The sequence below is a fragment of the Pezoporus flaviventris genome, unplaced genomic scaffold, assembly GCF_033815535.1.
Source record: "Pezoporus flaviventris isolate CSIRO_AGI_PZ_B2104156 unplaced genomic scaffold, CSIRO_AGI_Pfla_v1 ptg000252l, whole genome shotgun sequence".
Taxonomy (NCBI): Eukaryota; Metazoa; Chordata; class Aves; order Psittaciformes; family Psittacidae; genus Pezoporus; species Pezoporus flaviventris.
In genome coordinates, this window is record NW_026892799.1 from 294,938 (window position 1) to 321,577 (window position 26,640).

The following is a 26,640-nucleotide window of genomic DNA, read 5'->3' on the forward strand; positions in this document are numbered from 1 at the left end:
CCGGAGCAATGACTCCTTTTGGGTCAAACATCATTGACATCTGCGAGCAACCAAGTAACACCCCCAGGGCTTTTGGAGATGACACATTCCAAACCCACGCCCCACTCAGCCACAGGACTGAATGGGATTTTGTCCGTTACTCGCATAGCTTCATCAGATTCCACCAAATTAACTCACGTGTGAATTGGTACCAGTTTGGGGTTTAAGGACTAACAAAACCAGGGCTTTTGCTCCGTCAGGTGGAGAGCTTGGACCATCTGCTCCAAGCAGTCACCGCCCGGCAGGATTTGGTAATGACAATATACAAAAGTGATCCCGGTCAAGGTGGGGAGAGAAGGAAAAGACGTGGCCATAGGTTAAAAACGGGATACAAAAGCTCACGAGTTCTCCGGCAAAGGTTTTCCTGCAAGGTCACATCACTACAAACATGTTCGCAATGTCCTGAGCGCGCAGCAATCCAGCACCTCTTGGGGAGATGGGAAGTGTTGCTGTAGAGAGCAGGGATCTGTGCTGGAGGCCTCTCACCTTTGGGAGCAAGTGTCCGTTTCAATTCTGCACAGTGGCAGAGGGAGAAGTTCTTTCATCTCTGCATAAAGTTCCTTTCCAAGGCAGCAGGAGTCCTCTGGAGGGAGTGGATATTGCGCTTCACCCGATCTTCCAGGCTGGAAGTGGATGCACTCTCCAGTTTTAAGCGACTGCAGGGAATTGAGCCAAAAGAGAGAACTCAGGATTGATAAATCTCTTTTAAACATGACATGATTTCCAGCAGGACTCTTCATCCCGAGTCATCTACCCCAATCTAACAGAGAAACCAGCGAATGAGCTCCTATTAAAGTCTGCATTAAACTGAGCACCTTTTAGTCTGGCTTGTAACAGCTCCAAGGCCTGATTTAAGGTCAGGAATACATCTGCAGCAGCTCTCCAGCCTCCTCCATTTAATTACAAGCACAGTGGGGATTTGGTTGCTTTCTACGAAGCAAGCAAGGGAAAAGCAAAGTGTTCTTGAAGGGAAGGCAGCGTTCTCCAGGGACCAGAGCTCGTGTTGTACATGCCTATGTCAGTAACAGGAGAGAGGAGGGATCCTTGTGACCACTCACTTGACTCTGCTACTTCAGATCCCAGTGCTGTGCTTTGATGAACAATCCCTTCCTGCCTGTCTCTTAATATGCAATAAACACCATGTTTATCAGCTCAGCCCCATGCTGCTGCACAAGGAACCACAAAAAAATCATTGAATCCCAGACTGGTTTGGGTTGAGGGACCTTAAAGCTCCTCCAGCTCCAACCCCTGCCATGGGCAGGGACCCCTTCCACTGGAGCAGCTTGCTCCAAGCCCCTGTGGCCAACCTGGCCTTGAACACTGCCAGGGATGGGGCACCCTGTGCCAGCGCCTCAGCACCCTCACAGGGAAGAGCTTCTGCCTAAGAGCTCATCTCAGTCTCCCCTCTGGCAGGTTAAAGCCATTCCCCTTGGCCTGTCCCTACAGGCCCTGGTAAAAAATTCCTCTCCATGACATTTGTGATTAAGCCACCCTTGTGTGATCCCAGCTCTGGGCAGCTTTGGAAATCAGAGTTCTCCTCTGATTAATTTATAGAGCCTGAAAAACTCTACTCCAAACTACCTAACACTGCCCTGGGACCTTTATGACACACCACTGCCTGTTCTGGAAGGCAATTTCCTTTGCTTGCCATGTGCACAAAGGACTGTAAGTTACCACCCGTGTTTAGAAATGGTCTTATTTCTTGTGGGTCAGAAAGCCGTACCCAACAAGCTCTTGGCACACAGTGGGTTTGCAGGCTGAAAACTGCTGAAAGCTCCTAAAACCAGAGAATTTTCTAATATCTATGTATTAAATATGTAAAGCACTACCAGGTATTTCCAGAGGTTGGCAAAAAAAAAACCTGATTGCTGGTTCCCAAGTCTGACTGCCAAAGCCATCACAGAAATACCTATCTTTTGGGTGCAGAAGAGAGTCTGGCAACAGTAGATGTTAAGTTCTACTGCAAAACACAGTAGAGATGGATCTTACACCATTATCTGAAGCACCTCGAACATTGAGGCCATCACTCTCTCTTTTAGACGCTATGGCCTGTATTTCCCTTGAGTGCAAAAGCAGACCCTAAAAGACACTCACTTGAAGAACTTCCCATCTCTGGAGTCGAGCTTCTCCAGCTCCCGCTCCTGCTCCTCCTCCTTTTGGTGCTTCCTGAGGTTGGTTGCTCTCTCCTCTTCCCGCCACTTGGCATTTTCCATCATTTCTTGGCGTTTACGCTCTAGTTCCTCCGGAGAGATCTTCCTGTTGTGTTGAAGACATCACTGCTCTGAACCAACAGCACGCTGGGCAACCCCCCCCTCCCCGACCTTTGCTTTCCATTCTTTGAGTTACAACCCCCAAAACCAAGGTGTTTAACATGGATTTTTCCTTTGGCAGCCAGTCTGTCAATACAGGTCTAAGTGTTCTGCTTTACCACACCCCTAAAAAAACAACAGTCTGGTTTCTCCCCCTTTGCAGCCTTCTGGGTTTCAAGATGATGCTGTCAAGGTCCTGTTTTCTTGTTAGCAGTGAAACAGAACCTTTCTAATTAACAATCCATGGCACTTAGACTGACTTCGTGTCACTGCCTTGCATAGTGATATGAGACACATGGAGAACCAACAACCACATGCATTGGTTCAGGAAGCTGGCCGAGATGGAAACTACCAGCCAAGCTCCAGAGCACAAAACAGGGCACTTTAGGACTCCCTGTCTGACTTTCTGGACATTCAATCCAATCTATTTTAGTTAACAGAGGAAAACTTGGTTCACAGATTACACCTGCAATCACCAGGGCAACTTCCATCCAAAAGCACAAGGACAAGACCTCACCTTGTGTAACCCTGAGTCTGCTGTCGTCGGTAGCTCTTCTTAGGGGAAGGGCTTCTGGCTCTCCCTTTCTCCTCCCGATTGCTGTGCCTGTAACCCAGAACTACCCTTAGTAGGACAGACAAACACACATGATCACACCTCTAAGCTTGCCCTGGATTGTTTCTATACAGTTGGAAACCGAGATCTCTCTCACAACTGCAGGACTCTCAAACCCTGTCCACTCTCAAACCCAATTCTAGTGAGTATACCGTGAATTCCCATCTATTTTACTCAGTTTTAATTACTTTAGCAAACAATAAATACCATTTAGCATTTAGTCAAGGTAATTCAACAATTCTAAATACCTTTGAAAAGGTATCAGTAGCCCAAATGCAGCACAGCCACAGGCAATACCTAAAGCGTGCTCCTAGACAGAGGGTGTCCCAAATGAAGAGCGCAAAGAGAGCATGTCCTCACTAGGGACTGCCCCATGTGCTTCTGCTCCCTTCAACAGCAGCACAGCTCTGGCCTTTACACCCTGAACCCAGCAATAACATGGACAGGAAGTGGTAGGAGACTGAGTAAGAGGATTTTGACTCTGGAGAACTCTCCCCCCACAAGCAGCCTGTGGTTTACAGCACCCAGGTCAGCCACACTCACTGTTTGTGTCTAAGAGGAGATCTGGAGCTCTTGCATCCAGGCTGCTCTGAATTCTTCTTGCTCGAGCGGGACCGGCTCCTGGACCTGGAGCGATCCCGGTGCCTGTGGGACCCCCTCTCCTGAGTGGCAACTGGAGAGCTCCGAGACCTGTGGCTCTGCTCAGAGTCTCTAACCTGGAATTGAAAAGTGTTTTCAGGAGAGATGCCCTGTAAGAGCACAACAACAATGGAAGGCCACAGAGGAGACCTCTGCCAAGACAGTCCAGCAGAGGATTAAACCAGATGGGTAGTGATGTGAAGAGAAACTAAATCAAGCTTAACTCGAATTCAGAGCAGACAAAAGTCCTACCAGGATCTGAACAACTTTAGCTTAAAGGTCTAGATGGCTCCAAAACGAATCCAAACTTTATTATACCATGTCCCCCTCAAAATCCTCTTGCAGTTGGTGAAGGAGCCTCACAACAAACTGCCAAAACTCCTTTTCTTCCCTAACTCAGGGCTGCTGCTACTGAAGGAGTTGTGCAAAACACATGGACTTACTTGTAAGCCATATCCTGTGACTCTGGGAGGAGCAGGTTTCCAGGATGAACTGTTCACCCTCTTCTGAGACCTAAAGAGAAAACAGAACAGGGCTTCTGAAGCAGAGGAAATTCAAGAATACCATCGGGTTTTTGTCCACATTAAAATGTCATAAGAATAATTTAATGATGCAAACCCAATGAAGTAACAACACTGAGGGAAATAAAGAGCACCCATTAGAATGATAAGACTCAAAGAGAGGATGCATGAAAAACAAGTAACCAGCAAACAAGGTACTTTTAGTATCAAGCCTCCAAACATACTTGGTTTTGCTTCGCTCCTCCTCACTGCTGTCACTTCCACTGCTGGAGCTGCGATGTCGATGTTTCTTGTGCTTCTTCTTCTTCTCTTTCTTCTTCTTTTTCTCCTTTTTCTCTAAACTGCTTTGCAGCTACAAAGCAAGAGACCGGTTCCTTAGTGAGAATGACTGGGACCACACTTAGCACCACAAGGTAAGGAACAGAGCTCTCTGTGCAAAGGCTCCTGAAACAAAACCTAAAGCATTAAACAAGGTCCTCTCTCTCAGAACTAAGGAGGTTAAAGGAGTCCTCCCTAGTGACAGTCTGGTATCAGTGCTTGTCACACCCTATGCCTGCAATCACCCTGTAGTACTAAAGCATTAATCACCAGCTAACAAAACCCAAAGCACATCAGAAGAGTAAAATAAAACTGAACTTGAAAGGAGGAGAAACTGATTCCTGCAGACAGAAGTTTGAGACCCTTATTCTATGCTATGAGGATTATAGGAAGCTGAATTTCCTGAGTCAGGAAACAAAACTCAGCTCCTTATCCTAAAAGGAGACTGATTTTGACCTATGATCCTCTCCTTGGTTCAGTGCATTCTGTGCTTTCAGTCTGTAAGAGGGCACCGAGATAGACTTACCAGTGCCTTGATTTTCTTCATTTTCACAGGATTATTTAACACTTCTCTTTTCTTTTCCTCCTCCTTCTTCCTATATTCAAAAATAACCAGGATTTTCAAACAATTGAAAAATACCAGCTTTTCATAAAGGGTACCAACCAAGTGCAAGCTCTACAAACACATCAAGCAGGAAAGTTGTGTCCATTCAAAGCAGATCCAGCTATGGAGGTGTCTGCCCTGTCCTCCTCCAGTTAAGAGTGCAACCAGTAGGGAAAACAAAAAGCTCTTCTATTAACCATCAATGTGCCCACAACACTAAGAAAAGCCTAATAATCACAGCAGAGCACATATATTCATACACATGCAAGGGTGAGCTAAGCTGGGAGAGGGGAATCAATGTGGAGTAATAATCTTTGCATTTCCCAACTTCCAGCTCCACGATCATCATGCTTGTTCAGGTCACAAAGCCTTAGATTTGAAACCAAGTCAGCAATGTTACCCCAAAGCAGCAAACTGCCTCAAATGCATTCTTTGATGTCACGTTGCTGTGTGTGGAACACACAACAACCAAAACCCTACAAGTCATGAAGAGGGCCTCTGACCTCTTCCCAGGCAGGACCGCCACCTCCAGCCTAGAGCTCACTAACAGGCAGCTGTAGCTTTGAGACACACACACCACAGCAGCCTTTACAAAGGCAAATAAGACATTTCTTAGGGGGTTGCTACTCCTGGTGCTTTGCCTCAGCTACTGCTGCTTTCAAGGCTTCACTTAGTACCTTATCATGAAAAGCGGATCCTCCCGGATCTTGTTTGCCATATCCAGGACAGAATTGGCACCCGACTTGGCAAAAATGGAGCCTGGGAGAAGCCCTGTCTCACTGGAACAGCCTGCATCCTTGTCTTCTATCTTCTCAAAGATGTATTTGTCCACAGGGCGACCCATAAGGTACTCCTCTCTGTTCACCATGCCGCCAGGACCCTGGTACATCCACTCCAGCTTCTCTTCTTTTTTCCTGTTGCAAACAAGACCACCTTATTTCCCTTCTCAAGCTTCTGAAGTTACATTTTAAGGCAGTGGCTTATGGAGGAGAGTGGCAACGTCTTTTTGACCTAAAGAACCCTCTCATCATAGAACGGTTGGGGTCGGAAAGGGCCCTAAGATCCAGTTCCAACCCCCCAACAGAGACATTAAACCCATCGACAGGGGCACACGCAACGCCTCATCATGCAGGGCTGAGGCTCCGGGGTACCCCTCACCTCACGGTGCCCATGTCCTCAGCGTAGCGCTGCATCTCCTCCCGCGCCCGCTCCTCCTGCAGCTCCCGTTGCAGCTCCTCGATCTTCTTCCTCTCGGCCTCATGCTTCTGCTCGGCTTTCCACACCTTCTCCACATTGCGCAGGGTCTGCGGGTGCCAGCTCTTCTTCAGGTTCTGCGGGAGGGGAGACACCGCGCTGCCACGTTAACCACGAGCCGTCTGCCCTCACGGCCGGAGGCCGACAAGGGCCCGCTCCGAGCCCTCCGGCCCCGGACAACGCCAACCGCGCCCTCCCATCACCGCGCTGCCAAGGCTGGGGAAGGCCCCAAGCCCAAAGCGGTGCCCGGAGCCTCTCCGGTGCCCCCCGTCCCCCCCCCTTACCAGGTCGCCTCCCCCCATGGCGGCGGCCGCTCGGGCGCTGTCGTCTCCGCGGATACCGGGCCCGGATGTGCGTCACCAACACTCGCCGCCGGCGCGACGGTCCTGCGCGGCTCAGGCTCAAAGTCGTCACTTCCGGCCGCGGCTCTCTGAGGGGAGGCGGGGAGATGGCGGCGGAGCTGAAGCGCGGCCGGGCCCGGGCGCCTCCCGGTGCGGTTCGGTAGGGAACAAACACCGTAAACCCCAGCGAAACAACCCGCAATTGAGACACCGAACAGTAGTGAAAGCCCTCCCACACGTAAAGCAGCTCAAACCCGGCTGCCCCCGAGCCGGAGCTCTCCGCATTGCCATGTATAAAGGCGGTTTCCGGGTCCCGTTGCTGGCGGTAGCGGCCCTGGGTGGGTTAGAACCGGCGACCTCCCGGTTCCCGGCCCGACGCGTCCCCCCTGCGCCACCTCACCCCGGCAGAGCCCCCCCGCCCCTCGAGCCCTGCGGCGGGGGCGCGGCGCAGGGGCAGGGCGTCGGGCTGCGGGGCTGAAGGAGCCGAGTTCGAGCCCCGCGAGGGGCGCAGGCAGTGATTCCCTGTCGGTTCAGCACCCAGGAAGCCGCTGAGCCCCACAGCACTGCCCCGGTGCGCCTTGAGCAGAGATCCCGCTCCTAGAAAAGGGTTAAGCGCTGTGGTTAGTGGTTAAATTAATGGCAATTACTCAAACAGGAAAAACTGGAGCAGTAGCACCTGCGTTAGCCAGCGTATGCATGTACGTGCAGGATTCAGGAGAGCTTGAAACGTGGCAAACTCTGCAAAACGATCAGCAGGTGATTTTGCCAAGAGCGCAGAAGGGTAAGAAAGTCTCTCTACTGTCTGTGAGCAGATTCCAGACGAGAAGAGGGCCTAAAAGCAGCTAAAGAGGGGGCACCTGGAGTTGAACCAGGGACCTCTTGATCTGCAGTCAAATGCTCTACCACTGAGCTATACCCCCTCGACAATGCACTTTCAAAAAGAGACATCTGAAACATTCATATAGAGACAAGTTTTGCTGTCTGCTTTGGGGATCCCTTTACTTGACAACCCCCCTTTGCCTCTTCATGCACCTGACAGAACCTCTGCAGGCAGTTAAATATGATGCATTATCATTAATGTCATTACTGCAGAGAATTAAGAACAGAGAGCAGTGCACGCAGACAGGGAGCAGTTACACAGTGCACTCCAGTTTCCTAAGAGTCAGGGCCTCAGCTCCTTGAGCACTGGAGCTCAGAAACCAACGTTCAGTGCACAGCACATCCTCACAAGGCCCAGGGAGAGCTCTCGGTCTCCTTTCTGGATCCTATTTTGGCAAAAGGCAGGCTGAAGGAGGAGAAAAAGAGGGGGCACCTGGAGTTGAACCAGGGACCTCTTGATCTGCAGTCAAATGCTCTACCACTGAGCTATACCCCCTGACAACACACATAAGCAGGGTTTTACAGAGAGCCAAGCTTTTCTGTCCATGGTAAGACTGTGACCCAACACCCCCTGTGCCTCCTGATGTGCCTACCAAGGGCCATACAGAGAATACTACTGAGAATCAAAACCAGGGAGAAGTCTATAGAGAGGGAGTAGTTACACAGTGCACAGCAGTTTTCTTTAGTCAGAGCCTCAGATCCTTGAACAATGGAGCTCAGAAAGCAGTGAAGAGCACAAGTCACAAGATCCAAGGGGAGTTCTCCATCGTCTTTGGGATCAGTTTTGGCAAGAAGGCTGAAGGAAGAGAAAAAGAGGGGGCACCTGGAGTTGAACCAGGGACCTCTTGATCTGCAGTCAAATGCTCTACCACTGAGCTATACCCCCTGTGTGATGGTTTCTACGAGGAACAGCACACAACTTCATCTAGTTCTATGTCCACTGGTTAGGTCATGCTATAGAATTACAGAATGGTTTGGGTTGGAAAGGACCTTAAAAAACATCCACTTCCAACCCCCTGCCTCTGGCAGGGACACATTCCACTAGGACAGCACCCTTGTCTGCATGCTAATGTACAAGCAAAATTGTCTCTGTAACATTCTCTACACAATCTGGAGACAAACACATATGGACAGGGCCTAATTACACACACAAACTGGATCCCCTGCAGGTTCCTCTTCTATCAAAATAACCTTTGTGTCTTTGCTTCGTCACTGACACCATTCCCATAGGAAGTGTTCAGCTAAGTGCTCAGCTGAGTATCTTCAATCTTGGCCTTTGGAGATGCCGTCATGGGCAGGACAAGGACAGCAGAGCTGAAACGGAGGAATGCTCAGTTCTTCGTGAAGGAAAAGGACAACCCAAAGGGGGCACCTGGAGTTGAACCAGGGACCTCTTGATCTGCAGTCAAATGCTCTACCACTGAGCTATACCCCCTTGGCAACACATCTTCAAGAAGAGACATCTGAAACATTCATATAGAGACAAATTTTGCTGTCTGCTTAAGGGATTCCTTTACTTGACAACCCCCTTTGCCTCTTCATGTGCCTCACAGAGGCTCTACAGGCAGTTAAATGTGATGCATTACCATAAATGTCATTACTGCACAGAATTAAGGACAAAAGTACACACAGAGACAGGGAGTAATTACTCAGTGCACAACCCCTGCAGTTTCCCTATTCGGGGCTTCAGCTCCTTGAATAACAGAGCTCAGAAACCACTCTTCAGCACAAAGCACATCCTCATAAGGTCCAAGGAAAGCTCTTGGTCTTCTTTCTGTGACCACTTTTGGCAAAAAGGTGGCTAAGGGAGAAGAAAAAGAGGGGGCACCTGGAGTTGAACCAGGGACCTCTTGATCTGCAGTCAAATGCTCTACCACTGAGCTATACCCCCGTGGCAACATGCCTTCACAGAGAGGTTCTAAAAGCATTTCTATAGAGAGCCAGCCTTTTCTATTCACTGGTTACTCTTTTACCTGACAGCCACCTCTGCCCCTTAATGTTCCTCCCAAAAGGCTGTACAGAGAATTGCAATAGAGGATCAAGAACAGAGAAGTACATAAGACAGGGAATAGTTACACAGTGCACAATCCCTCCAGTTTCCTTAGAGTCAGGGCCTCGGCTCCTTGAGCACTGGAGCTCAGAAACCAACGTTCAGTGCACAGCACATCCTCACAAGGCCCAGAGAGAGCACTCCACCTTTTTTCTGGGACCAGCTTTGGCAAAAGGCAGGCTGAAGGAGAAGAAAAAGAGGGGGCACCTGGAGTTGAACCAGGGACCTCTTGATCTGCAGTCAAATGCTCTACCACTGAGCTATACCCCCACTGTACACAGTGGCCACCAACAAAACAGCATCTCAAGGATGTTCTTTGCCTAGTCTCCGACCTCTCTGTTCCATAGGAATCCAATCCAGAGGCAGAAATTGCAAGGCTGAAGCACAATAGCAGCACAAGACATCAAGTCACCACATTCCAGCACAGGAGACTGACACTCCTCTATTCCCCAAACAGCCTTGGCCCAGTTCCTCCCAGCTCAGTCTGCTCTCTTTGAGTCCACTCTTCCATGACATGGCCTTAAGAGTCTCGGACAGGACTGGGCAGAGTCTCCCCACACTGTTCTGCTCCAGGTCTAACATGCAAAAGAATGCACAGGAGAGGAAGCTGAGGAAGCTGTTCACAGGCTTCCAGTGAACAAACACCCCAAAATCCTAAAGAAAAAGTGACTCCTGAGGGGGCACCTGGAGTTGAACCAGGGACCTCTTGATCTGCAGTCAAATGCTCTACCACTGAGCTATACCCCCTCGACAATGCACTTTCAAAAAGAGACATCTGAAACATTCATATAGAGACAAGTTCTGCTGTCTGCTTTGGGGATCCCTTTGCTTGACAACCCCCCTCTGCCTCTTCATGCACCTGACAGAACCTCTGCAGGCAGTTAAATATGATGCATTATCATTAATGTCATTACTGCAGAGAATTAAGAACAGAGAGCAGTGCACGCACAGACAGGGAGCAGTTACACAGTGCACTCCAGTTTCCTAAGAGTCAGGGCCTCAGCTCCTTGAGCACTGGAGCTCAGAAACCAACGTTCAGTGCACAGCACATCCTCACAAGGCCCAGGGAGAGCTCTCAGTCTCCTTTCTGGATCCTATTTTGGCAAAAGGCAGGCTGAAGGAGGAGAAAAAGAGGGGGCACCTGGAGTTGAACCAGGGACCTCTTGATCTGCAGTCAAATGCTCTACCACTGAGCTATACCCCCATGCACAACTGCTCCCCACAACTGCTCCCCATAAATCACCAGCCCAACAAAGTCCCTACAGATTAATCCCAGGCCAAAAACCAGCTTCTCAAGAAATGTTCATTTCTTCCCTCACAAACATCCCACTGATATTCTTTAGGAATCAACTTCACCTCTGGCCAGCACCCTGTCAAACCCAGGATGGAGCCCGCAGACAGTTAAGGGGAAACACATGGCAATGGAGAGCCCCCCCCCCCCCCTTTTTCTGGATAAAAAGCAGGAAAAGGGGAGGGGGCACCCGGATTTGAACCGGGGACCTCTTGATCTGCAGTCAAATGCTCTACCCCTGAGCTATACCCCCACTGTGCAGCAAGGGCAGGAAGAGTTCCTTGTGTGCAGGGATGAGGCAGCTCTGCAGCATTCCACTGCCTCACTCCCTGCACCTGTGGCACTGCCTCTTCTATATTGCAGCCCTCTCATTACCCTTCATTTTATCCTAAACCCCACCTCTCAGCATGCTTCCAACCAGGCTCCTGGCACATAACCTAATGACTTCCCTATTAACTTTCTCTAGAACACCTCATCATACAGAAAAAAAAACCAAAGAACACTTTCAAATACCAGCTTCAAACTATGGCTGAAGCCATTCAACTGCCCCTCTGCTTGGTCTTGGGGTGGGTCATTCCTCAGCCTCAGAGAGGGATGACCTGCCACAACACCTCTCATGCTGCCAACCCATCCCAAACTGCTGCCCAGGAGCAGGGACAATCACCCACCCAAAGCATTTCATCCAGGGCCAGTCACCCAAAGCATGGCAGCCTCGTGCCCTGCCTCACAACAGCTTCAGACATCAGAAACGCAGCACAAGCTGTTAAAATCCGTCAAGGGAGAACACGTTTATTTTAGTGATGGTTCCTTACTCAGCAGCAGGTCTCCGTGTCTCTCCCCAGGGCTGAAGAACAGCTCCTCCATCACCAGTGCATCGGAAGGATGGCACCTCTCAAAGTGACTTGAGCCATGGGTTAGAGCAGTGCAATGACAGCCAAGAGCACCCCTTGTGCCCTCCTGGCACTCCAGCTCTCCTGGGAAGAAGCCACAACCTTTTGCCAGCTCCGTGGAACGACCTGCAGAAAAGAGAGCAGCCCTCAGTTGGGGTAAGTCTTTTCCCAAGTTTCCCTCCCCAGATCCCAGTTGTCCAATGGGAATGCCCGAGTTAAGACTTTCCAGGCCACATTATTTTGTGCATTCTTGGTCTCTTGGTCAAACAGCTGTGTCAAAACAGGGGTTTACAAAGCACTGCTTTTGTCCATTTCTTATCTTTTTCTACACAACCTCTGAGGTTTTGGTGCTTGTAACCACTTCATCCACTGTAACCTCTCTGCGCTGAAAGCATCAGGAATAGCAGGAAAAGACCAGGAATCCTTCACAAAGCAAAGCACGCCATGGGCAGTCCAAGGAAGGGTTGCAGCTCCTGTGGGTCACAACGTGATGTGGACTGGGGCCAAGCGGGGCATTACAGGGCTACAGCATCCAGGACACTATCACCCCTATTTTACCTTGCTCAGGAGAGCCAAAAAAACAGCTGACCTCTGGTTCACATCCAAACATCCCCTTCTCGGCTTCCACCTGAGAGGAACATGAGGAAAACCACTTCACACACCCCAAGTGTTTGTGTGTAGACGTACCTCCAGCTCTGCTCGTGAAGCCTTTCAGCTCAGCTCGAGAGTTCAGCTCAGACCTTCCACTCACAACTGCCCATCGCTGACCTCGGGGCTGGAGGGCTTCACACACGACCTCCACCAGCAGCCATGAAGCTCTGTGTCCTTGCACGTCTTCAGCAAGGCCCAAGAATCGTTCCTCAGAGCTGCTGTGCATGGTGAGCTCAAGCAGCTCACAGTACAGCTCACTTCCAGGTACTGCTTCCCACCCTCCTGCACCATCAGAGCAGTGTTCCTAAGCACTTCAACTGCCTGTTCTAGAAGAAAATTCCAGCCCCTGTGTGCAGGCATCTCGCAGCAGAGCTTCCACAAACCCACCCCACTTCTATTCATGCGGACATCCAGTGCTCAAGTCAATCCTGCTAAAGCCATTCCAGCGCAAGCCCCTTCCAGGAATTTTCCAGAGGTAGACTCTGCCTACAAAAAGAGACTTATCACTGGGTATTAAACCTCCAAACCCCCCGTCCCTGCTCCACGCAGACAAGGAGCTGCATAAACTGGCTTCCCAGAACTACCTCCCTTGTGAGGACAGGGTCCTGCTCCGCAGAGAAGGGCACTTTGGCAAGAAAGACACCACTTGTTTGGTACAAGGACTTTTATTGTGTGTATGGAACGCCGCGGCTACGCGATGCTTCCCGCGTTGGAGGCTATCCTGGGCCACAGATCCGCGCACTCCTTCGCCACAGGGCCTGTGATGGCAGAGCCTGGGAAAAAGGAGAGGAGGACAACGGCGCCTTAGAGCCCAGCATGGCTACGGAGAGGGGTCAGGGCAGCACTTTGCTCCTCTATGAGGAGCATCGGGGTCCTTCCACCCTCTAAGCAGCAACACCAACCTCCACGCTCCCCCTTCACCCAGGGTTCCCATCCATACCTTTCATTTCTCCTTTATTATTTACTATCACGCCTGCGTTGTCTTCGAAATAGAGGAATACTCCGTCTTTTCTCCTGTAGGACTTCCGCTGCCGAATTACCACCGCCGGGTGGACTGCAGAGAGACAGGAGCAGCTCAGTGTCACAGCCAGCATCTCATCTGCAGGGCTTTGCTACGTGAAATTCCACATTATAGGCAACAGGATACTTAAACCGATGGTGCGATGCTCGCAGCTGTATCTCTACTTGGACAATTTGATGTCTTCCCATCCTTCTCTCTAAATCCACCCTCAACCCACAGGTCCCTCCCCACCCTGAGCAGCGCCAAACCACGGTACCAAAGCACCGTGTCCCACCGCTGATTGAAACGAACAGCACAAGCTGCCACTTCACCCAAAAGCGGTGCCTTCGCTCTGCCCTTCCACGACAACTCACCGAGCCACTGCCATAGACCCAGCAAGTGCTTTTCGAAGGGTGGAGGCCACGCTCCAGAGATCCAGTGCCCAACTTCAGCACCAGTTTGGGGGCAGAACCATTCCCAGTGTCTCCACCCAAAGAGGGGATCCCACCGCCCCCCAGCAGAGCCATTCCCCACTCACCTTTCTTCCGCAGCTCTGGCTTGCCCTTCTTGACGGTGGCCATCACCATGTCACCCACACCGGCCGCTGGCAGCCTGTTCAGGCGGCCCTTGATGCCCTTCACGGAGATGATGTACAGGTTCTTGGCACCTATGGAAAGACCTGGGTCAACGGGGCTGGCCAGGACAACGCTTCCCAAGTCAAATCACTGAGTGAAAGCCAACAGCACAAGCGGCCTCTTCACCCAAAGCACTGCTGTTGCTGTCTCCTTCCACGAGCACAGACCCAGCAACCTAAACAAGGGAGGTTTAGGTTGGATATAAGGAAATTCTTCCCTGCGAGGGTGCTGAGGCACTGGAATGGGTTGCCCAAGGATGCTGTGAATGCTCCATCCCCGGCAGCGTTCAAGGCCAGGCTGGAGAGACCCTTGGGTGCCATGGTTTAGTGCGAGGTGCCCCTGCCTATCGCAAGGCATTGGAATGGGATGCCCTGAAGCCTCTTCCCAACCCAAACCATTCCATGATTATAGGAACTCTCCAGGAAGAAAACGAGGGCTCCGGAGCAGCCCCGTTCACCCTCACCTGTGTTATCGGCGCAGTTGATCACAGCTCCCACCGGGAGACCGAGGGAGATGCGGAACTTGGCACCCGAGGAACCACCGCGTCCTGCAGGGCGAGAAGCGGGTTAGGAGCCCGGACATGGCGCACGGCGAGGAGCCGGCCTAGCACCTCCCGGTGTGTGTGTGCGTGTGTGTGTGTGTGGAAGAGGGATTCCCGGCACCATCCGCGGGCTCCGCGCTCCCCACACCCGGCCCTCGCCATCCCCACCCGGAGCAGCGATGGAGGCACCGCGGGGAGCGCGGATGGAGCCGGATCCCGCCGCCCCCCCGGCCCGGGGCCTGTCTCACCTCGCTTCGACATCTTGGCGCCGGAAGAGGGGAACAGACGCGGGGCACGCTGGGATATGGGCTTGCCCCGCCTCCTTCCCCTCTCCGCCGGACGTCACGTGGTCAGGCCGGGGATGTTCACGTGGCGCTGGCGGGGAGGCCCCGCGGTCCCCACGTGTGGATCGCACGGTGGCCACGGGGAACACGTTGGGCCCGGTCGGTACCGGGAGTGATTCGGGGTAGAAAAACCTTGGAAAAGGGGAAAAAAGAAAGGTAGAAAACGCAAAAGAGGGGGCACCCGGATTTGAACCGGGGACCTCTTGATCTGCAGTCAAATGCTCTACCACTGAGCTATACCCCCGCCGCGCCGAATTCCCCTCCGTGCCGCCTTCCAGCGCCGCTACCGGGCACCGAGCTTGGGGGGGGGAGCCGGTGGCTCCTCCCGGTGCGCGCTTCCAGGACCGGCGGAGCCCGAGGGACCAAGAAGCGAGCACAGGAAGGGAGGCAAAGGCGCAGCAATTCGGTGTTTCCCAGGCACCGCTTGGTGTACCGGAGTGCGGCGGCAGGGCCGTGCCGCTCACCCTACACCGAGGAGGGGATGTGTCTGTTATCAGAGCCAGCCACTCTTGCCTCCATGTGTATTTGTCAGCCCTAATGATGCTGTAAATCCCGGTGTAATTTAACTGCAAAGCGAAAGGGTTTTGCCTGTTGGCAAGAAATGATTTTTGTGTTTCCCCAGGGAAAGCTTAAATCTAATTTCAGGAGGAAAACACAAGTGATGCTTCTTCATCAGCCTGGTCCTCTAAGTGCTCCGTGTAGAGCTTGAAAGCAAATAATCATAGAGTCCCAGCCTGGTTTGTGTTGGAAAGGACCTTAAAGCTCATCCAGTTCTAACCCCCACCACGGGCAGGGACACCTTCCACTAGAGCAGGTTGCCCCAAGCCCCATCCAACCTGGCCAACTGGGCAAGATGCAGGAGGTGAAGGAAATAAGAGAAAGAAAAACCAAAGCCCTGCAGTTTTGCACCCAAAACTTCTGTGTGATGAAGAGCCTCGCGCACTCGTCAGCATCTCCTCAGCCAAGAGAGGAAAATCCACCCACAACATCCCAAATTGCTGGATAAACTGAAAAGCTCGGTTTATTTTAAGCTGAGATGGGCCGGGAAAAGGTGGGAGGCTGTTTCAGGGGAGCTGGGAAGCGCTGGGTGAGGCGATCAGCGAGGGAAGGAGTGGGCTGTGTGACAGGATCAGAGAAGCTGCTTTTAAACTGAAGGAAACCAATTTAAAGCTGCATCCTGAAATAAAAGAGGCGGAAAAGAGTCGAGCGCAGCCTTTTTTAGTGTGGGTGTGCTTCATTAAAGCCCACCTGCAAGCAGAGGGTCCTTTTCTTGCGTTGGGTTCCTGGAAAGGGGAATCAAGGTGCTGTTATCCCTGACAGAGATTTAGTTAACGTTCCTGTAGAGGGTTTTGGAATGGAAGAACCCCAATTGGGTCGATGCTGCCTATCACATTGGCAGTGCAGGAAGAACCTACACGGTTCTGCCGGCCTTGCAGAGGTCGGGGAGCTTCTCCTCACGTACTTTTAAGGAGGAATCATGCGTGGGGATGAAAATAAAACACAAAAGAGAAAGACATAAGAAAAAAACACGCAGAAAATAAGAGCAATCAAAAGCTCAACCTCAAGGGGGCACCCGGATTTGAACCAGGGACCTCTTGATCTGCAGTCAAATGCTCTACCACTGAGCTATACCCCCGGCTGTCGGGGCGGCCGCGCGAGCGCTGTGATAGCGCATCCCAACGCGTGTGCGCAGCGCTCCATGCAACGCACACGCGTGTGATGGAGGGGAGGAAGAGGAAGGGGGCGGGTGTACGTGTGCGTGCACGCGTGGGTGCGCGCCCGCCCGTCCGTCCGTCCGTCCTCCCCCCGTGCTCCTCCCACTCTTCCCCCCTTACCCCCCCCCATCACTATTTAGGGTCGCGGCAGCGCGGGCGGCGGCCCCAGAAGCGGCGGCGGCGGCAGCGGGAGACGGTGGTTGGAGTCCTGGGGTCCTTGCAGCCATGAACCCCAACTGCGCCCGCTGCGGCAAGATCGTGTACCCCACGGAGAAGGTGAACTGCTTGGATAAGGTGAGTGCGGCGTCTGGGGAGGGGGGGGCGGATATATGGGATTGTGACATCTTCTGTGGGGCTGGTTCTTCCCCCCCCCATCCCCGTCCCATGTAGGATATTTCACGTGCCCTCTTGTAGGGTATTTAAGTCTTTTCCACTTTCTCTGGGGTATCCCGTTTTCTCCATGGGCTGTCTCCAAACTGCCACCCCCCCTAGAAACCTTCTCGGGGTCCCCACACTGTGGGACCCACACTTCTTCCAGCCCCGGGGGTACCTGAGGTGGCATCTTCTCATACCCCACGGGCAGTTGCCCTTTGCCTGGGGGTCACCAGCAATGCCTGGAGCCTTTTCCTTATGTGTAATCAAACAGCAGGAGAGGCCGGTGGAAAGCAACAGTTAACGCTCCCCCCGAAGCCGGGAGCCTCATCTGGTTTGCATTAGCCAAGCTTCTCCTTTTTTTTCACCCCCTTTCTTTTCCTTCCATCCCAATTGATACTTCTGTGTTCCAGAATTCCATCTTTATAGCCCGTTCTGTCTGCCATAGGGGAGGGGGGGAGTGCTTTGAGTGTCTCTTTTTGAGTGCTTTCCCATCAAAACCCATCCTTGCTGGTGCCGAGGTCCGGTGAGGAAGGCGATGGCGGTGTCTCCATCCCCTCCGCCGCCCGGCTCCCATGGGATTCGCCTGGGAACTCGCCCCTCCTGGAGAGCCGAGCCGCTCTCCTCCTCCCCCTCCTCTTCCAGGCTTCTGGGACGACCAGTTTAAGGACTAAAAAAAGTAACTTGAAGAATGCGCCGCTCTCCAGCGGCATTCCTGAGCTCCGGCAGACCCTGTTGCTCGCATTTTTAACAGATGAGGTTTCTTCCTTAAGCTGGGAATGGCTCGAAGCTGAACTATCGGCCCTGTGTTCCCTGCCTGTTGGGAGCAGGGAAGTGGCTCTGTCTTAAGGAGCCTGTGCTGCCCCCGGGTAGCTGCGGGGCATCTGAGTTGTGGATAACTGGAAAGGAAGGCGAGGAATGACCCATCCCTTCCTCCTGCGCAGCCACTGTCTGGGTTTTGGCTCCCCTGAGCTGGCAGTTGTGCAGTGCCGTGAGGGCATGGCTTGGTGTGCATCCCAACACCACGTATCCTGGCTGTTTGGAAGCAGGCAGGAGGCTGCAGTCACCATCTTGTACTTGTAGGGGCCTTATTAAGCTAAAAATCATTCCATGGTCAGCCTTGCCGTACAGCCCAGCCCTAACCAAAGAGTTACACCACACCAACTCCCCTCGCTTTCATTTGCCCTGGTGTTTCTGGCTGGACGAGCCCTCCCATGAAAGCACAGTGTTATTGGAGAGGCTGCTCCCCTTGTTTTCCTTCTACCTGGAGCAAAGTCGAAAGGACACCTCTGGTGTTGTTTGCACAAGCGCTGAAGTTGAACCCCGGGCAGCAATAAGGAAGGGCTCCGGGAGGGGAAGTGTACACGTAGCCGTGTTTAAGCTTTCAGCTCTGGTGTGTTGACAAGCAGATGGGCTTGGTTCTCCTGGGAGTGAAATCATTAAAGTCCATTTCCCTGCTGAGATTTTACAGCCAAGGAAGGAGGAAAACGTGTGCCTTGGTGGGGCTCCATCAGCGGGGCGCAGCAGCCGGGCAAGTGAGGCCATGGTGCGGTTCTGCCTCTTGACTCTGCCCATCAGCACCTGGCGAAAGGCAAACGGGGTTCAGGGAAATGGGTGGCGTTGCCTCCCCTCTGCTCTCCATATAAGGTGCTGTACCCAGCTTCTGTTTGTGGAAGTGACATCTTGTCACAGGGTTTGGTGGTTGCAGCGGCTGAACCCACGTAGAGCTGATGTCAGATGACTTTCCTGAGATGAGTAGAAGTTAGACTCGGCTGTTGCACTGCATTAAACCCGTTCAAGGCTTTGCCTCCAGCCCAAGGAGTCTCCTTTATGTCCTTTAACCATTGAGTCTCAAGTGATGCTCGCTCCCAGAGAAGGCTCCTGAAGGGGAGACCTTAGAGCAGCTCCAGTGCCTAAAGGGGCTGCAGGAAACCTGGAGAGGGGCTTGGGACAAGGGATGTAGGGCCAGGCCAAGGGGAATGGCTTTAACCTGCCCGAGGGGAGACTGAAATGAGCTCCTAGGCAGAAGCTCTTCCCTGTGAGGGTGCTGAGGCGCTGGCACAGGGTGCCCAGAGAAGCTGTGGCTGCCCCATCCCTGGCAGTGCTCAAGGCCAGGTTGGACACAGGGGCTTGGAGCAAGCTGCTCCAGTGGAAGGGGTCCCTGCCCGTGGCAGGGGTTGGAGCTGGGTGAGCTTTAAGGTCCCTTCCAACCCAAACCAGGCTGGGATTCTGTGATTTGCTTCGTGGAGGGATGCTGTGTGGCTGTAGCGTGCGCTATAAATGGAAACACCCCACCACGTGCTGTGGCTGTGAGTCCCCAGATCTAATCTATTGCCATGACCAGGTTGGCCAAAGGGCTCCATCTCTCCAAGAGCAGCATGCCTGGACCACAGCCCGTGTGCTTCTCATCGAGTCCAGCCTGCTGGGACACGGGGCTGTGCTGTGCAGCTGTACCTGGGATCACCTCCAGATGTTCGGAGCGCTTCAAGCTTGGGATTAGAAAGCACAGGCGCTAATGCTCCTCTGCAAACCTATTTGGAACTTGTCCTCTTTCTCTGCTGGAGGCTCGGCAGAAGTGTTACTGGAAGCCTACGTAATTGCTGTTCCCCTGTGTCTGTTTTTGCAGCCCTTCCTTTAGTGCTGGTTTAGATTGCTGGAGCCAGCGTTAATGCTGGCAGTGGTAGGATGAAGCTTAGTGGTGGTGAGACTTGGAGACAAGGGGTAGTGCTCTTTGTGTAGCTCTCCTCAGGCTGTGGAGAGTCCTCTGTAAGAGGTACAGGACAGAAACGCCTCTGTTGAAAGATGCCTGGTGCAAGAAGATGTGTTAATTCCTCTCTGTCTGGGGGTAAGGGCTGGCTAAATCACTGCCACTGTGCTTATTGTGGAGCCTACCTTGGGCAAGGGCAGTGCTGGCCTTGCCTTGGCTCTTGGGAGCCTGGATATTCCTTGGAGGAAGAGGCTCTGAAGTAGTGTTGGCAATGAATTCATCTCCACAGTATTTACAGTGGCATCCCTGCTACTTATCCACAGCTATTGCAGCAGAGGCAGGCCCGGGGAGGTCTGTTAACTACCTCTAATGTGGCAGGAGCTCACCCAAAAGGCTGCAGTGCCTGAAGAACTTGAGGCTCAGCCTCGCCTCATAGAGGCTGAAAGCTGGGATGGAGGGGAAAGCATCCTGTGCGGGCTGGATGGGGATGAGGGTGTTGGTAGGGAGCAGAGGGAAGCCTCCTCTCGCCGTTTGCAGTGGAGGAACTTGTATAACTGGAGGAAAAGAACAAATACGTTGCCCTGAGCAACTGAAAGGAGGCAAATTGTCCTCCTGGGCTGAGTCATCGTCTCCCAGTGTTTGTGCACTGGGGTGTGGTACCTGGGGGTAGGTGGCACAAGGGCTTGGCTCTCACCACCCCCTTGCAGGAACGCAGCAGTGGTGGAAGTGACTTTTTGAAGGCTTAAGGGGTGGAAGGAAATCACAGCGACAACCTCCAGCTGCTCTCCAGGGCTCTTTGCTTGCTGCATGTTCAGTGTTGGGCTGGGTGCCACGCTGCAGGCTTGTTGACTGGAACCTGCTGGGTGTGATGAGCTGCTGGGGTGGCTTTGGGCTGGTTCTTTCCCTGCTTCTGTGGGGTGATGCTGGGTGGCTTGGGTGCTCTGAAGAAGGGAGGGCAGCCCTGGGGCAGGGCTGAGTTGCTTTGGAGGAGCAAAGGCACTGCTCCAGCTCTGCTCCTTTCTCCTGTGTCTGATCTGGGCCATGGGATGTCTCACCGAGCCCCTCAAACAACTCCAGAGGAAGCACCAGGTCTGGTCACCTGGGGACTGGCATCGGCCTTGGTCTGCATAGGCTTGAGCAGAATTGCTTGGTAGCAGCTCTGAGCTGTTCTCATTGGGCTCCATCCAGGCACTCAGGCCAGGTAAATGCCAAGTGGAAATCATTTCATTAAGAGTAGCCCTAAAAAACCCCTGTAAACCACATCTTTATAGGGTTCATCAGGTGTTGCAGCTCCAGTGTAGGGTCATGGCTTGATTTTCAGGGGCTGTGTCTTTAGCCTTGAGTCTGAGTGTGCCTTGCTTAAAGGAGAGCTTTTGTCAGGCAACAGACCTCATCTGGGGTCAACCTGAGGCTGCTGCTGCGAGCTGTGGGTGAGAAGATGCCAGAACAGCACCCCGATGTCAGGCCAGCAGCTCCTCTTCCCTGTTGCTGCCTGCTTCAAGCCCTGGCAAGAGCAGTCATCGGTCTGGACAGCCCCACTGTGAGAAGAGGGGGATGAGGAGTGCCTGGGCTGATCCTGCATCCTCTGGGGATGCAGAGCTTGGGATCAGCCACCTAAAAGGCAGGCGGAAGGGTGGCATCTGTGGCGAGGACCTTGGAGCTGCCCGCGTCGCGCTGTCTGCTTCTCATGAGAACCTTTTAGCCTCTGCCTTGGCTCGGTGTCTGTGTGCAGCCTTACCTGACCTGCTCTTCTGGCTATCTCTTGGCTAACATCAGCAAAAAAAAACCCTAAAGCAGCATCTTTGAAGCCTGCAAACCACAGCTGGTAACTGCTGACGGCTCCCTGCTCACAGGGGTTTGTGTTGTGCTTCTTTCCGAGCAGGAGGCTTTGCCTGTCCTGTGAGTTCCTGCTCTGGAGATAAGGAAGCAAGATGCTGCTATAATGCAACTCCAGTGTTGTGCCCTGTTGAGATAAGATGCGTTGGGAGGGTCTGGGGGGGGTTTACATGTGTCCTAATCCAGTCAGAACATTGAGCCGTGCGTTCTGCAGGGGTCACGCTGGCATCGCTGGGCTGGAGTCGCTGCCGAGTTGGACTTGTGTGAACCTGTGGCCCTGTTTTGCAAGCCACTGGTGCTAACGATGCTCTTGTCCCTTGTTTGCAGTTCTGGCACAAAGCATGTTTCCACTGCGAGACCTGCAAGATGACCCTAAACATGAAAAACTACAAGGGCTACGAGAAGAAGCCGTATTGCAATGCGTAAGTGACTGCTGCCTGCTCTCGTGGGCACTGGGGCTGGGAAATGAGGGGTGAAGGGACCCTTGGCCTGCAGAAACTCTTCCCCTGCTGCTCTGCTTTGGTTCAGGGAGTGCATGTGAAGCCCTGGGCTGGAAGGGGTCACCCAGGCCAGTTAATGCTGGTATTAAAACAAGGGTTTCCAGGCTTAAATGCTGTCTATGGCTGCTCTCCAGTTCCAGCTTGGGCAGACAAAATGTGAATGAAATCCAAACTACAGGCAGGCGTTTCTATGGAGTTGACTTTGACCTGTATCCCCTTAAAGAAGGGGAAATAAAAGGGTGTTTATTCCACCCCTACTCAATGCAGGTATTTGGGAAGAGGAAAAAATGCCCTTTAGTGCAGGGGAAAGGATGTGTGAAGCAGTGAGGGACGTGGGTGGCACTGCAGCCTGGGCTCTGCTGATGGCCAAGTGCATTCACCCTCAGCTACTGGCACTTGCCCTTGGTGTTGGGAACGTAAATGCATCTGAAGGTAAATGGAGCTTAAATGCAGAATCCTTCTCTCCTGAGCAGCGTGGGGGAGATGGAGGCAGAGCATCTCCAGCATCCCACCTCAATTCACTTTCCTGCTTCTCTCAGGCTGCTGCTGAGTGATGCATGTTCACTGGCCCCCATGTCTTTTCCTGTCAAGAAGGACCCTTTACTTGTGCCCAGCTTTATGGGCTCTGCTGAGTGATGAACACAAGTCCCTGCTCAGCCCAAAGTGAAGCTCTCAGTACCCGACATGTTTCTTAATATCCATAAAGCAGCTTTGCAGTAAGATTTTTGTAGCTGCTGCTTATACATGAGTGTTCTTAGAAAGAAAAGTAGATAATGTAATACTGCTTGGCATGTGTATAGCTTGGTCCATTCACAGACTACTTTAAAAACATTAATCCTGACAGCATCCTTGTAAGATGGGTATTAATGTGTAAGATAAGCAGAAGGAAGCTGGAAGACCTTCAGCCCTGTGGTGCCTCAGCACAACCCTCCCTCTTACGTAGCTCTTATAGGTTGGTTATTGTGGACTGAAGGTGTCGATGGTGGTTGTGACCTGCCCAAAGTCCAAAACCCCTGTTTAATTGGGATGAGACTTGGACCACTATTAAAGCTCCAGCTTGTGAGGTGAAACTGGGAACTTCCTGGAGTAGTGGGGTAGCATGAGGGTGACCTGTTGATTTAGAGGGCTGTGCGTGTGTCTCAGCCTACCATGGTGGTCCAAGCAGCCTGGGGTCTGTGAGGCTGAGACCTGGATCCGTGGAGAGCTGCAGGAGATCAGACCCCTGAGCTCTTTTTAGTGTCCTGAGCCAAAGCTTCCTTTGCTGGATCGTGGGCATCACCCACATCCCAGCTTTGCCTGGGTCCATGTGCCAGGGCATGCTCATCCCCGGTGCTTCTGCCCCTGGCCTGGCTGTAGGGATGGGCCTGAGGTCCTGTTCTTGTGCTTTCTCCCTCCAGGCTGCTGGAAGGGAAGTGGGATAATAATGGGAAATTCCTGAGATTCCAAGGAGTCTGCGCAACCCATCTCAGTTTCTCAACCCCCTCTGCTTGAGGGCTGCCTTTGATGCTGGCTTGCTGTCTTAACCCTTTGCAGCCTCCCTGAAGAAGAGGCAGCTAGGCGTCTGTCCTCCCTCTAGCCCAGGGATGTTCAAAGCTGTGCACAGAGACCTGCATTAAATGCTTTGCTCTTCCTTCTTTGCCTGATCTTGCTTTAAAGGGAAGTGAAAGCAGCCGAAAGCTGCTGGCACACGAGGCTGTGCCCTTTGCTTGCTGGGGGGGAGGCTGTAGGGTGCCCAGACATGGGGTGAAGGGAACGTCCAGCCAGAGGACATGGGTTCAGTTCCTTGTCAGTTCTGCCCCCCTGCAGTATCCTGAGCTAGGAGCAGTGTCCAGGGAAGGTGAGTGACAGCCCAGGAGGAGCCCACCCATTCCAAAGGGCTGTTGCTCACGTTGGGGTTGAGGAGCCACCTCTTTTCTCCCCCAAGAAGGGGGTGGAAAAGCAACGTTTATCCTGGCAGGGAAGAGACTGCTTTTCTGAACATGCCTTAGCACAGGGTCTCCTCTGTTTGAGCCGTGGCCTTCTGCCAAATTCCTGAGTTTCTTTCTTCAAGAGAGCAGGAGGAAGAGGGCTGGGCTTCCTCCTTATCTGTGACATTACCCCAGCAATAAATCTGTGGGAAGCCTTTCAAGAAGGTGGCTGCTTAACTCTGCCCTCCCCGTGCCCAGCAGCGTTGGGAACTGGCTTGGTGGCAGATGCGATGCTCTCCACCCTCCTCCTCACTCCTCTTTTGACTTCAGCTGGGTGCTGGGGTGACTGGTTGTTCACCGGAGGCAGTGTTCAAGGCTGGGCTCATCTCTTTACATGAGCACTTTGAACTAACAGAGTTAGAAGTGGAGGGAGGGCAGCATCCAGGGGAAGTTTGAGGCTTCTGGTAATGAAGGGTGAGGGAAAGCCTGGCTGCAGAGGACAGGCAGGACTGTGTGTTCAAGGGCACCAGCTGCTCCCAAATCTGCCTTATATAGAGGCTTTAATGTCATCTTGTGCTGTAGGGATAACAGAGCCCTGTGCCTCAGTGGTGGCTCAGAAATGACTCTCTCCCAGCTGAAACCAAGCCTCTGTGTGCAGCACGAACCTGGAGCCTCGGCAGTCCTGTCTGAGGGTCCAAAGCTGTGTATTTGTTCTGGGGAGCTGGATCTTCAGAGATGGAAGCACTGCCCAGCGATGCTCTAAGTGCAGAGAGGAGCTTGCTTGTGCCTGGGTGTGGAGCCGTGTTGAGGGGGGAGAAGGAGCAGGATCCCAGGCAAGAGGCTCCTTCTGTGCCTGTCTTGGCTATAAGGAGGTTCTGCTCCTCTCCCTTGAGGAGCAAGGGTGAGACCCAAGGCTTCATCCCTAGCTGTAGGCTTGCCCAAGTTCGTGCTGATGAACAAGCAATTGCCCTGTTGGATGCATCTGGTTGGAAAGCCCTGCTCTGGCTGCATGCACCAGCCCCTGTGCTGGCATCCCGCTGCTCAGAGGGGCTGTCCCTGCTGCTGCACACCCCACGGGGCTGCAGTTTGACTTCCTTACTGCTGCAGACGAGCTGGCAGGAAGTTAATGGTCTACTTGCTGACAGTCCCTCCTCCCCCAGCACCGAGAGGCAGCCTGGCCCCACTGCAGCATCCTTTGTTTGAGCCTCCAAGGGAAGATGCTGCTGCCAGCAGAGACCTTTGCTGTGGTCCCACCAGCACAGAGAAGAGGTAATAGTGGTGCTGCTGCCTTCCACATCCCCCTTGCTAAACCCCTCCAAAAGGGGTTCAAGGCAAAGCAAGGCTGCCAGGAATATCCTGTGTAGGTGTATTGGCAGGGTCGCTCCATCTGCCACGCTGGGGTGACTGCAGTGTTCTATAAGGAGCTGACTTGCATCACATAGAAACCACACTGAGCTATCCCGGGGGATTCACATCTCGGGGCTGACATTCCTGTTTGCTGAGTCAGGGCAGGCAGCTCAGCCCTGTCCTCCTTACCTAAACCTAGCCCTGGCGTTAGTTGGGCACGGTGAGTGCGAGCTGTAAACCCTCCAATTCGTTGTGATGACCCAAAGAACCTCCCTGGCACACGTCTCTCCCCTCAGATCCTTGCTTTTCCATGCAGAGCCTGGTACCTCTGGGCTAACTCTTTCCTTGGGAGAAGTTAGTGCCTCCAAGCTTCACAAGGAGCCAGGGATCTGTTCTTGGCATTCCTCTGCGCTCCATCTGGTAGCAGCCTACTCCATTAATAAAGTGATCTTCCAAGTTTGGGGGGAGGCAGGAAGGGAAAGAGGAACAACTGTGTTGCTGGGCTGGAGTCCAGGTGTTTATCCCAGGCTTTATTTGTGCCGAGTTTCTGGATGAGAAGAGCTGCTTCCTCTCTCGGTGGGCACACTTTGCATGCCGTGGAGCTCAGAGCAGACTCTGCTGTTGGTGTAAATGAAAGCTGGTCTGCCCGTATGCTCCTATGGAGGGGGGGGGATACAGGGTCCTGCTGCTTCCCCTTTGCTGTGTTGGGGGATGGATTCCCTGGCAGCAGCCATGGAGCATCCTCGGAGCCAGGTTTGGGCTGAGCCAGCAGCAAGGGCTGCCCAGCGTTGACCTCGGTGCAGGGTGTGGATGGATGTTGACTTTGCTAAACTTATCCATGCCCTGGGGCTGGAAAAACCCAGCTCTGTTGGGATGCCCACCCTGTTCCCATAAACGGCACTGGAGGAGGTTGGGAAAGGCACTGCTCTGTTCTGGGGGCTCAGGGATGGGAGAGGGGAGCAGTGGGATGAGCAGAGCCCTTTCCAGAAGTGACTTCTCTCTTCACAGCTTGGCAACCCCTCTTCTGCATTCACCTGGAATCTTTCCATTCTGGATTAAAGCAGGTTTATGGAAACAGGCTGGTTTTTCCTTAGGCTGCTCTGCAACACCCTCAGCAACTGCTGGCAGAGCCTTTGGGGATGGAGGCGAGATGGAGGCTGCCTGGCCTCACGGACAGCAAAACCCTGCTTCCTGCCATCATCCCGCACTGGAGCCATGCTGGGGCTGGTGGTGATGGGTTTGGCTTCTCCTGCCTCCTCCAGCCCTCTGCTAGCCTGGTACCGTGGCAGGGGCTTTGAGACACCCCCAAAGGTAGAAGCTCTTCCCTGTGAGGGTGC

At 52.9% G+C, this 26,640-nt stretch overlaps 3 protein-coding genes and 12 non-coding genes across 18 annotated transcripts in view; 1 reads left to right on the forward strand and 14 right to left on the reverse strand.

Moving 5' to 3' along the window:
• Positions 1–184: 184 nt before the first annotated feature.
• Positions 185–14,907, reverse strand: CWC25 (CWC25 spliceosome associated protein homolog). Of its 3 annotated transcripts, XM_061442757.1 has the most exons (11): positions 14,900–14,907; positions 6,582–6,619; positions 6,202–6,374; positions 5,721–5,957; positions 4,966–5,035; positions 4,346–4,473; positions 4,044–4,113; positions 3,505–3,677; positions 2,866–2,970; positions 2,134–2,295; positions 185–695 (listed from the first exon to the last, which is right to left on the reverse strand). In XM_061442757.1, the coding sequence occupies exons 2-11, from the start codon at positions 6,597–6,599 to the stop codon at positions 581–583; spliced, it is 1,251 nt and encodes a 416-aa protein (XP_061298741.1). In that variant the 5' UTR covers positions 6,600–6,619; positions 14,900–14,907; the 3' UTR covers positions 185–580. The 3 variants fall into 3 exon arrangements, with proteins under 3 accessions (XP_061298741.1, XP_061298739.1, XP_061298742.1); XM_061442755.1 differs by lacking the exon at positions 14,900–14,907 and having other exon boundaries at positions 6,582–6,671; XM_061442758.1 differs by lacking the exon at positions 14,900–14,907 and having other exon boundaries at positions 2,866–2,952; positions 6,582–6,634.
• On the reverse strand, positions 7,487–7,558 carry TRNAC-GCA (transfer RNA cysteine (anticodon GCA)). The gene has a single exon. It is a non-coding gene; the product is annotated as a tRNA-Cys (tRNA).
• Positions 7,942–8,013, reverse strand: TRNAC-GCA (transfer RNA cysteine (anticodon GCA)). The gene has a single exon. It is a non-coding gene; the product is annotated as a tRNA-Cys (tRNA).
• On the reverse strand, positions 8,332–8,403 carry TRNAC-GCA (transfer RNA cysteine (anticodon GCA)). The gene has a single exon. It is a non-coding gene; the product is annotated as a tRNA-Cys (tRNA).
• TRNAC-GCA (transfer RNA cysteine (anticodon GCA)) lies at positions 8,881–8,952 on the reverse strand. The gene has a single exon. It is a non-coding gene; the product is annotated as a tRNA-Cys (tRNA).
• On the reverse strand, positions 9,337–9,408 carry TRNAC-GCA (transfer RNA cysteine (anticodon GCA)). The gene has a single exon. It is a non-coding gene; the product is annotated as a tRNA-Cys (tRNA).
• Positions 9,766–9,837, reverse strand: TRNAC-GCA (transfer RNA cysteine (anticodon GCA)). The gene has a single exon. It is a non-coding gene; the product is annotated as a tRNA-Cys (tRNA).
• Positions 10,243–10,314, reverse strand: TRNAC-GCA (transfer RNA cysteine (anticodon GCA)). Its single transcript has one exon. It is a non-coding gene; the product is annotated as a tRNA-Cys (tRNA).
• Positions 10,700–10,771, reverse strand: TRNAC-GCA (transfer RNA cysteine (anticodon GCA)). The gene has a single exon. It is a non-coding gene; the product is annotated as a tRNA-Cys (tRNA).
• On the reverse strand, positions 11,040–11,111 carry TRNAC-GCA (transfer RNA cysteine (anticodon GCA)). The gene has a single exon. It is a non-coding gene; the product is annotated as a tRNA-Cys (tRNA).
• On the reverse strand, positions 13,049–14,905 carry RPL23 (ribosomal protein L23). Its single transcript, XM_061442761.1, has 5 exons — positions 14,824–14,905; positions 14,498–14,581; positions 13,938–14,066; positions 13,340–13,453; positions 13,049–13,172 (listed from the first exon to the last, which is right to left on the reverse strand). Exons 1-5 carry the CDS (start codon positions 14,834–14,836, stop codon positions 13,090–13,092), a joined length of 423 nt encoding a protein of 140 aa, XP_061298745.1. The 5' UTR covers positions 14,837–14,905; the 3' UTR covers positions 13,049–13,089.
• LOC133263108 (small nucleolar RNA SNORA21) lies at positions 13,684–13,814 on the reverse strand. Its single transcript, XR_009741444.1, has one exon. It is a non-coding gene; the product is annotated as a small nucleolar RNA SNORA21 (small nucleolar RNA).
• A 184-nt stretch (positions 14,908–15,091) lies between the features above and the next one.
• TRNAC-GCA (transfer RNA cysteine (anticodon GCA)) lies at positions 15,092–15,163 on the reverse strand. The gene has a single exon. It is a non-coding gene; the product is annotated as a tRNA-Cys (tRNA).
• Positions 15,164–16,483: 1,320 nt separating this feature from the next.
• On the reverse strand, positions 16,484–16,555 carry TRNAC-GCA (transfer RNA cysteine (anticodon GCA)). The gene has a single exon. It is a non-coding gene; the product is annotated as a tRNA-Cys (tRNA).
• Positions 16,556–16,764: 209 nt separating this feature from the next.
• The window catches only part of LASP1 (LIM and SH3 protein 1), a 28,196-nt gene continuing 18,320 nt past the window's right edge, over positions 16,765–26,640 (forward strand). The window contains exons 1-2 of one of the 2 annotated variants that reach the window (XM_061442759.1): positions 16,765–16,928; positions 21,877–21,971. In XM_061442759.1, the coding sequence (XP_061298743.1) occupies positions 16,860–16,928; positions 21,877–21,971 (164 nt within the window). In that variant the 5' untranslated portion in view covers positions 16,765–16,859. Of the gene's footprint in view, positions 16,929–21,876; positions 21,972–26,640 lie in introns of those variants that run through there. The other variant, XM_061442760.1, reaches the window with a different exon arrangement.

Bases quoted from the DNA above. Each gene is read 5' to 3' on its own strand.
- RPL23 (XM_061442761.1), bottom strand. The intron at 14,067-14,497 runs GTGAGGGTGAAC...GTCTTTCCATAG, and splicing joins CAACTGCGCCGATAACACAG to GTGCCAAGAACCTGTACATC. The intron at 13,454-13,937 runs GTGAGTGGGGAA...GTCTCTCTGCAG, and splicing joins GCCAGAGCTGCGGAAGAAAG to TCCACCCGGCGGTGGTAATT.
- CWC25 (XM_061442757.1), bottom strand. The intron at 5,958-6,201 runs GTGAGGGGTACC...TGTTTGCAACAG, and splicing joins GAGGACATGGGCACCGTGAG to GAAAAAAGAAGAGAAGCTGG. The intron at 4,114-4,345 runs GTATGTTTGGAG...TTTTCTCTTTAG, and splicing joins GAGGAGCGAAGCAAAACCAA to GTCTCAGAAGAGGGTGAACA.